The sequence below is a fragment of the Rhamphochromis sp. 'chilingali' genome (assembly GCF_963969265.1).
Source record: "Rhamphochromis sp. 'chilingali' genome assembly, chromosome: 5".
Taxonomy (NCBI): domain Eukaryota; kingdom Metazoa; phylum Chordata; class Actinopteri; order Cichliformes; family Cichlidae; genus Rhamphochromis; species Rhamphochromis sp. 'chilingali'.
Window position 1 is genome coordinate 38,312,009 of NC_137932.1, and position 10,024 is coordinate 38,322,032.

A 10,024-nucleotide genomic window follows, 5' to 3' on the forward strand; every position below is an offset into this window, starting at 1 on the left:
TTATGTATGCATGTATGTATGTATGTATATATATGTATATATTGTACTATTCTTAGTTAGCGTATTGTCTGTCTTGTCTTAATGTTGGTTTAAAATGGAGCACTGTAACAAAAAATAATTTCCCCCAGGGATCAATAAAGTATTCTGATTCTGATTCTGATTCTGATAAATCTTCAAAGCAAACTGCACAATTGGTCAGAACATCATGACCTTCCATTGCCATTTCAAGTATAATCTCAGTGACAATGGAAAGTCATGATGTTCTGACCAATCCTGGAGTACACTTCACTGTGCAGTTAAAAGTTGGATTGGTATTATGTAAGTAATATCATAGTTATAATTATGAAGCAAAAGCAAAATACACAAACTAATGGCTATATTCCTTTTTAGTAGAGGCAAAGGAGACAAAGAGGGAGAGTGGCCCCAACCAATAAATAACAAATAAACCAACCTACCAAGTTATTATTCTAATACAAGTAAGCGATCCAGGCAGTTTACTTTCACTCTGTAAAGCCTGAACCACAAAATAATTGCAAGAAAATTAAAATTGTTTGAAAGTGGAGTGCTTATCGAACCCATATAAATAAATATATGACTTTTCCTTTTTGCTACATCCAGAATTGTTGTGCATTTTTGGGTTAAAAACGATGCAGAGGTCTAAAATATGATGCCTTTTGCTGTGTTACATTGATAAGAAAGTGTGCTACTAAGCTCAAGTAATATTCTTCACTTGTTCTTGCAATTGCAATTGCTATTAGAGCTATGAAGTCAACAAACTACTATGTTGCACATTATCGCATCTCTGGTCTTCTGTAAAGCAAACATAAGTAAAGCTACTTTCAGTTGGTGGGAACATAAAGAGTAAATCTCTATAGTGTTTAAAAATCAACAGGGAAGGTAAGGCAGCTGCAAAGCCCCGTTGCCACATGATTTACGTTGATATCCACCTGTGTCATTATTTCTGCAACAACACGATCTTGACTCATCCCTCTACACTGACATCTATAACTTGTAGCTGAAATTTTCCTCAATCAATTTGTTGGATGTGCAGAAATAAGAAGCGTGCATAATACCGTCCTATCACCGGCACATGTTTTTTTTAAAATTGGCCCTGTGATTTGACACCTTGCCTCTGATTGCCCCTGAGCTGATTCTACTTATGAATTACACACTGGCCTCTAATGCAGATTAAACTATAAAGTGTACCTTCAGGATATTGCACTGTCTCTTGGTCTTTTTACATTGCTAAGCAGGTTTGTTAATTTCTTTTTAAAAGCCTTTGTCAAAGACCCTGCAGTGGGATTGCACAGATACACAGGCTGCAGGATTTTCATTAACAGATATTTTTTCCTCAGCTGGTTTAGTTTGAAACATTAAGGTCTTATGGCTGGAGAGAGATGCAGAGGTGGGCCGCAGGAGAGGAAGTAATAATTTTTTTTGAATGAGACTCAGAGTGGCAATATCCCATTATGTAGGCTGTCACTTTGGATAACCCTGGGAGCATGTCAGCCAAAAGCATCCGACACGCTATACGCTTTTACAGCAGCAATATGATTTTCTATCATTTCTAAACAGAGGTCAGGTGGAGAAAACATGTTCATTTATTTACTCTCTGTCCGTGATGTGTTTTGTTTCAGTGCACCGCATGCACTTTAAACTCTGATATGACTCCAATATCCAGCTGGTATCTTGCCTAAATACCTAATGTGGCAATGATGCTTTTATTCTGAAACTTCAGCAAGTGGTACATGGAAATGTATGTGAAGAATTTCAGTTAGATATTACTGCACAATGACGGAAGTGATGTTGTAGGTGACGTCAGACGCCGGAGATTTTGGCGGAGAAAAAGCAAATGGTAGCATAGAGTTTAACAAAGGTTTTCCAAGCTTCAGTATTACCAAAAATACTAATCAATTGTCATATAACTAACAACATCTGTTTTATCATCTCTAACACCCTGGAGGACAACGGGGAGAGTTTAGACGCTCTCCAAGATTACATCGACCGCTGTTTTCAAGATTTAGTAATGCATAAGGCCCAGAGTGCATCTTCCCCGGCCAAAATCGAGACGCCGTCATCGAAGAGAAGTCGCCAGGCAGACTCCCCCGGTACAACATCGCCTGCCGGCAAAGACATCGCAGAAATCCTGGAGTCCATCGACAAGCGATTGTCCAGTTTCGATGCGAGGCTGTCCCTGGTGGAGATCTTACACCGGGAATTTAAATCTCTGAGAGAATCCCTGGAATTCAGCCAGCGGCAGGTGGAAACGCTTGCCGCTGAAAATGCCACGCTACGGGAGTCGGTTAAATCTCTCACCGATAACGTGACCCAGCTAAACATTGAAAATAAAAAAATAAAAGAGTCCGTTATCGATCTACAAGCCCGTAGCATGAGAGATAATCTTGTGTTTTCCGGTATTCCAGAAACTGCCGGAGAGGACGCAGAGGCAACGGTGAAAAGCTTCATTAAAATCCACCTGAAGCTGCCGGAGGACACCGTAAAGAACATCGACTTCGATAGAGTACATCGCTTGGGGGGCGCGCGGTCGCGGACCGGGAGACCACGGCCTATTGTGGCCAAATTCAGCCAATTCAAACAAAAGGAACAGGTGAAGAGTCGCGGCAGAGAGCTGAAAGGAACGGACTTCAGCGTGAACGACCAGTTCCCCAAAGAGATCCTGGAACGACGCAAGGTCCTGTTCCCAGTTCGACGTAGCTTTATCCAGAAAGGCTCCCGTGCTGTCATCGCTGTGGACCGGCTCTACGTGGACGGACAGCTGTACCGCGACCCCGGCACCACACCGTGGTTATACTGACTGCACTCCAGATAAGAACCCGCTACACTCTTTTCTTATTCATTCACACGTTCTCCTTTAAAATGTGTTTAACCTAGTAATATCAGTAGGATGTCATAGCAGATATAACACCGTCACCCTCCGTCATTGCTTTAATTGGAATGTTTCCGTTTCGTTTCCTTTTTTTTTTTTTTTTTGTTGTCGCTCACAGTTCATGTGGTTTCTTTCTTTCTCTTGTCTTTCACTGCTGTGGTCACCTACTTCCCCACTCACCTACAAACAACACCCTCTATTTCTACATATTTTCACAACACGATCACGCAAACACATCAGCTCAACGGCAGCACATTCACAACAGCCTCACAGCACGCACAGACTTGCAGGACACATAAGCAAGCCACGCTTGTTCATATTAGTGAATATTCACACACATAGTCAGACTTATGGAGTCTCTCACCACACTTCTTTTTCTCTTTCTATTTACAAACAAGGGATGTTTCCATATTCTCTCCACCTGTCTAAACGAAACACCCAGCATACATCATTAAACATACACGCACAATTAAGGGCATGCTGAGGTTTGTCACATGGAATGTAAATGGAGCTGGCACCAGAGGAAAGAGGTTAAAAATATTTAACCAGCTTAAAAAACTACAGGCAGATGTTGTTTTATTACAAGAAACTCACAAACCTGTCACAGGTTTAAATGAACTTAAAACACCTGAGTTTCCTAACGTGTTTGCAGCCGGTTATAATTCTAGACAACGGGGAGTAGCAATTTTAATACATAAAAATGTTAATTTTACAGTACTCGATACAGTTATAGATCCAGAGGGTAGATTTCTAATTATTAAACTATCAATATTGAACAAAAAACTATGTATTGTTAGTATATATGGTCCAAATGTTGACGAACCCTCATTCTTCCACGGTTTTTTTAGTGCACTCTCTGAACACCTTGATTGCACACTCATTCTTGGCGGTGACCTCAACCTTGGACTAAATGAAGAAATGGATAGGCTCAACACAACAGGAACTCAGCGTAATTGGCAGTCCACAAATATAATCAAACAGTATATGAACGACTTTGGTCTTTGCGATGCATGGCGCTCTCTTCACCCCACCAGTAAGGAATATACTTTTTTCTCGCATGTTCATCACTCTTACTCTCGTCTGGATTATTTTTTGGTCAGCAGCTCACTGCTGTGTGACATTTCAGACACTGAGATTCATCCTATAGCTGTCAGCGATCATGCTCCTGTATCTTTAACACTAATGCACAAGAATAATACTACGCCAAGTAAAAACTGGAGATTTAATATATCACTACTTAAAGATGAAGACTTTATTAAATACTTTAAAAAGGAATGGACTTCATATTTAGACTTTAATGACACTCCCGGAATATCTGCTTCTGTTCTATGGGAAGCAGGGAAAGCTGTGATGAGAGGTAAAATAATTTCTTTCTCATCACACAAAAAGAAAGAAGAAAACAAAAATATTCAGGAATTAGAAAAAAACATCAAATCACTAGAAGAAGCCTACGCGTCCCACCAAGATCAGGAAACATTGAACAAAATATGCAAAACAAAACTAGAATTAAATGAAACTATTAATAAAAAAACACAATTCCTTATACAAAGACTTCGCTTGCAGAATTTTGAACACAGTAACAAATCAGGTCGATTTCTAGCTAACCAGCTAAAAATAAATAAAGAAAAAACAACTATATGTGCTGCTAAAGATTTATCGGGGAACACAATATATGATCCTGGAAGAATAAACAACATTTTTAGGGATTTCTATGAAACTTTATACTCACCACAAATAAACCCATCTAAAAATGAAATTGATCTGTTTCTTGACAACGTAACTCTTCCAAAATTACTAGACAGTCAAGCAATGGAATTGGATTCGCCACTGACGCCAAGTGAACTCCAGGAAGCCCTGATAAGTATGCCCAATAATAAGGCTCCAGGTCCAGACGGCTTCCCTGCAGAATTCTACAAAGAATTCTGGACAATTTTGGCACCAGTATTCCACAGCATGTTGCAGGAAATCGAGGAAAAGGGCAGACTACCACCAAATATGAATTCTGCCAACATTAGTCTCCTGCTAAAACCAGGCAAAGACCCTTTATTTCCCTCAAGCTATCGTCCAATTTCTCTTTTAAATGTAGACCTTAAAATAATCTGCAAAGCTCTCTCAAAGAGATTAGAGAAAATGACCCCCCTCTTAATTCATCCTGACCAAACTGGTTTCATAAAAGGTCGGCACTCCTCAACAAACACTCGTAGATTACTTAATTTAATAGACTACTCATACGATAAAAACATCGAAGCCATAATATTATCTCTAGATGCAGAAAAAGCATTTGACAGAGTTAATTGGAAATTTTTATTCGCAACTTTACACAAATTTGGTTTTGGAAACTCTTTCATAAACTGGATAAGAATATTATACAATTCCCCAACGGCTCGTATCAGAACAAATGACCAGACATCCTCCAGCTTCTGTCTCCTGAGGGGCACCAGACAGGGATGCCCACTCTCCCCCTCACTTTTTGCAATTTTTATCGAACCTCTAGCAGCAGCATTTAGACAGGCTACAACAATTAAGGGCATAAAATGTAAGAACATAGAACATAAAATCAGTCTCTATGCGGATGATGTGTTGCTTTTTCTGCAAAACACACAAACCAACCTCTCTGAGGTAATTACTTTAATAAACTGGTTTTCAAGAGTTTCAGATTATTCAATTAACTGGCCAAAATCTACAGTTCTCCCCATTAACTGCTCCTTCCATAATTCTTCCTCTGCCCCACTGCAATCCGGAAATATTAAATATTTAGGTATTAATATCTCTCCTAAGCTTTCAGACTTAACTAAACTAAACCACATCCCACTTCTAAAGAAAGTAGAAGGCGATCTGACTAGATGGAAATCTTTACCCATATCACTCATGGGAAGGGTCGCCACTATAAAAATGATGATCTTGCCAAAAATAAATTACTTATTTTTGATGATCCCTAACAAACCATCACAAGATTGGTTCAGATCTCTGGATTCATATATTTCCAAATTCCTTTGGAAAGATAAACCCCCGCGTATTAGCTTAAAAACGCTACAAAGAACCAAGGATAGAGGAGGATTAGATCTGCCTAATTTTCACCAATACTTCTTAGCCAACAGGCTTCAGTTCATCTCAGAATGGTTAAAACATACCTTCTTAGTTGAGCCCTGGCTAGATGTTGAACAGGCACTATGCAAGGATCTAGAGATTTCAGACCTACCATTTATTAGCTCAAACATCAAAAGACATGAATGCTTTAAAAGTATCAACATCAGCTTTTCTCTAACAGCATGGTGGGAGTTTCTAAAAATAACGGAGTCTTCATTAATCCCATGCAAACGTACACCTATCTGGAATAACCCTGACATATTACAAAACAATAATATGATTAATTTCCCAGAATGGAGTTGCAAAGGAATTAAATACTTAGAACATATATTAGAGGGAACAGAATTTATTCCATTTGACAGACTAGTTAAACAATATGGGATCAACAAGACAAGGTTTTTAGAATATCAACAAATTAAATCCATAGTAAAAAAGAAATTTAACCTCAGTCAAGTTGAATTACAAACACCACTAAGTGCGGCACATTTTCTTACTCTTAAATCCCCCAAATTATTATCTAAAATATACAGAACACTTTCTAAATTAGATGAATCAATATCCCTTCCTACTGCAAAGTGGGAAGCAGATTTATCAGTCAACCTAGACCAAAACTTCTGGTCTCAGATTTGCTTAAAAACTTTTAAATTAATTAAAAATCCCAGTCTGCAATTAATACAATACAAAATACTTCATAGAGTGCACTATACAGGTCATCGGATGTTCAAGATGGGCTTTACATCTTCCAACAACTGCTCACACTGTCAAGGCAATACACCAGACAATTACATCCACGCTCTTTGGTTCTGTCCACCAGTGCAAAAGTTTTGGCGCGAGATATGTGAAGACTTATCAAAGTGTCTGAAATGTAACATTCCAACCTCCCCCTTAGTGTGTTTGTTGGGCAGCTTAGATAATGTCACTTCAGAAAAGAATATAGCCCATATGATCTTCACTGCCCTATGCATAGCCAAGAAAACAGTCCTCATGAACTGGAAAAATAAAAATAATCTTAATTCTAACCAATATAGAAATTATCTATTAGATTACATTAGTCTTGACACAGCCTCTGCCACCACATCAGATCAATTGCTCTGGGCCCCTTTTATCAGCTCCATCACCTAGTGGGGGTGGGGGGTCATAGTTTGGTCCCGCCTTCACTGTTGTGATTGGTGAGGGGGTAGGGACAGGCTTAGGGCGTCGGGGGGTTCCCCGGAGGCATCTTCCTTGGGGGGCTCAACCCGGGGTAGCGGTCACGTCCGGTTGAGGGCTCTGTTGGCTCTCAGGTGACTGTTTCCTCGCGGCTGCGTGCAGCGGGGCTAGGGGAGGGTCTGTGCTGACGGACGTGGGTTACTGACCTGGCAACCTGGCTGCCCCTGGGTGGGTCCGGGATGGGCGTGAGGTTCTGGGGGTGCTCCGTCTCTGGGCGGGGGCCCGGGCCGGGCCTCGGGGGCTCGGGTCCTGGTTGGTGTGTTGCCGGGGTTGTGGGCGGGTGGGTGCATGGGGGCCCGGCCCTGGAGCAGGGTGCCGCCGGTGCATCGAGCCGCCTGGGGGGCTCTTCAACTGGTGGGGGGGATGGTCACATCTGGCAGGAGCTTTCTTCTCTCAGGAACTCTCTGCAGGAGGGGGAGATACAGGAGAGGTGGAGGAAGATCTCAGCCTGGGCGTTTACTGTCTTATGTAGTCTGTAAGATGTGTGGTTGGTGGGGTGGGTGCAGTTTTCTCTGTGGTGGGGTTGGGTGGACTGTCCAGGGCTCTGTGGAGCCGGGGGGCGCTACTGCACTGGGCCCCGGTCTGATGGGCCTGGGCCCCCCTTCCCTGGCGGGTCGCGGAGGGTGGGAGTGCCTACTGGGGTCAGCGGGGGAGCTGGCCCCAGGGAGGGGTTACCTGCCCCTCCCTTCCTTCCCTCCCCATCTCCAGCTGCCTCCCTCTTCTCGCTCCTCCACAACCACCCACACATGCAGGGCCTTGGAGTGGGGGTATGTCACCAGGGTGCAGAGGAGGCTACCCCCCCCCCCCTGTCCCCTTCTGGCTGCCTCTGCCTCAATTTTATCCCACAACTTAGACATTCACATTATTCACACTCTCATTACACATACATATAGGATCTTGGGGGTGGGCACAATCACGGAGTCCAAATCACCATCAGGGTGTATACCTCACCCCTGACGTCGTTGCCCACCTCTCAATTTTAAATACACTTAGTCATTGAGGGTTAGCAGGAGGGACTATGCGCTTACCTGCTGCTCCTTGGCAGGTAGCTCCATGCCCTCCTGGGTTTTAATTGCACCTTAGAACACATATGCATCAACACTACAATGAGCGGGTGGAGGGAGGTTTGGAGTCTTCTCCCACCCCCATTCTCTGCGGCCTGCTGGAGCGGGAGGGCTAGTAGGAGGAGTTGGCCGTCCGACTGCGGTCTGGGGTGTGGGGCCTCCCTGCTGCTGCGGAGTCGGGGTGGTCTGCCTCTCCCCACCGCAGGGAAAAGGGTAACACCACCTGGGTCTGGGTGCAATTCCCCCCTCCAGGGGCAAGGGTACCTAGACCCGGTTTGTAGAGTACGCTTGGGGAGTGTGATTGTGTGTACAGCGTCTCTTTATGTCTGTCTCCACGTTGGTTGAGTGTAGAGTGAGTGCATATGAGAGCATGAGGGTGGGAATGGATGTTTGTGTCTGTGTGTGCCTGTATGTCTGTGTCTATATGTCAGGTTGGGTATCAGACGCCACCTCTCTGGGGACACCTCAGGCCCTCCAAGGTTTGGAGGCCTATCTCCACCCACCACCACTTCCCCTGCCGGTGGCGGACTCCCTCAGGTGTCGGTGTGTTGGTGGTTCTTTGTGTCTGGGGGTGGGCGTCCGGGTACACACCGGCTCACTCCTTGGCGGCCGCTTGTCGGGGCCTGGGGCCTGGGGCTCGCTCGGGCCCCTTTGGAGGTGGGGTGCCCCCGGCCTCTCGGCCTAGGGCTCGGTCACTCAGGCGCAGCTGGGGGCCGGCGGAGCTCACGGGCGCGTCACTGCAACCCCCCCTGGCTTCTGCTCCGCGGCTGCTGAGTGAGCCCTCATCTGGGACTCTCCTCACTCTTACTGGAACAGTGGCGCGGCTGCCCCTCTGTTGGTCTTCCATGGTCTCTTGTGTTCTGGGGGCCTCTGGATGTCTGGAGTTTTGATCTCCTCCATACCCGCTTCACACCCTGGAGGACGGGGCTGTGGCCCCCCCACACTCCCTAGCAGATCATTACATGGAGAAACCTTTGGAATGCAAGCATGCTGATCCACACAGGTATGCACACATGGGTATTCACAGACGCGGACTAAAGCTTTCTTGGCTGCTGCCTCAAAGCACACTGTGCGCTGTCTATCTTGCGTGCTGCACAATATCGTTTATTACTTAGTAAATACTGATATCTATGACTAGCTAGTTTATTGTGATGGTGCTTTGTTTTCTCTATTATTATGTTGCTCTTTGTTGTTTGCTGTCTCCTCTGTTTGTTTGTTTGTTTGTTTTTTTTTTCTCCATACAGGTGACCCAGGAGTTTTTTTTTTTTTTTGTCTCTCTTCCCCCCCCTTCTCACCGTCTCTTCTCCCCTTGGGTTTTCTTTCTTTCTCTCCCCCTCTCTCTCTCATTCATTCCCCCTGTCCTATTTATTAAAAAAAAAAAAAAAAAAAAAAAAAATGACAAAGGATGAACTGAAGCTCTGCCATCACGTAATGTCGCATACTGCTGTTTCTGATGTCATTTAAAAAAAAAAAGATATTACTGCACAATCTTATCCCTGTGTTAAGACATTCTGGGTACAATAGAGGAAAATCCGAGTTATGTCTGACACCAAACAGGAGTTAATTTAGAATTTATTTGCCTGATTAAAAATCTTTTGGTTGGAGGTCAAGACATTTTATGTAATTTTCTGGAACTTAGCCAAAAGAAGAAAACTGCCTGACCTCTTTAGATAACTCCTGCTACACAACCAAACCTGGAGCCGAGAGAAGAAAGAAGTAATACTTAGCACTCCAGACCTGAGTGTAGCGACAGATAAATTGTGCTCCCTGTCTGCCC

At 43.8% G+C, this 10,024-nt stretch overlaps 1 protein-coding gene across 1 annotated transcript; it reads left to right on the forward strand.

Annotated features, from left to right (window-relative positions):
- Window positions 1–1,816: 1,816 nt before the first annotated feature.
- On the forward strand, window positions 1,817–9,610 carry LOC308396874 (uncharacterized protein). Its single transcript, XM_080882507.1, has 3 exons — window positions 1,817–1,855; window positions 1,964–2,260; window positions 2,424–9,610. The coding sequence occupies exons 1-3, from the start codon at window positions 1,853–1,855 to the stop codon at window positions 2,454–2,456; spliced, it is 333 nt and encodes a 110-aa protein (XP_080738633.1). The 5' UTR covers window positions 1,817–1,852; the 3' UTR covers window positions 2,457–9,610.
- Window positions 9,611–10,024: the final 414 nt, after the last annotated feature.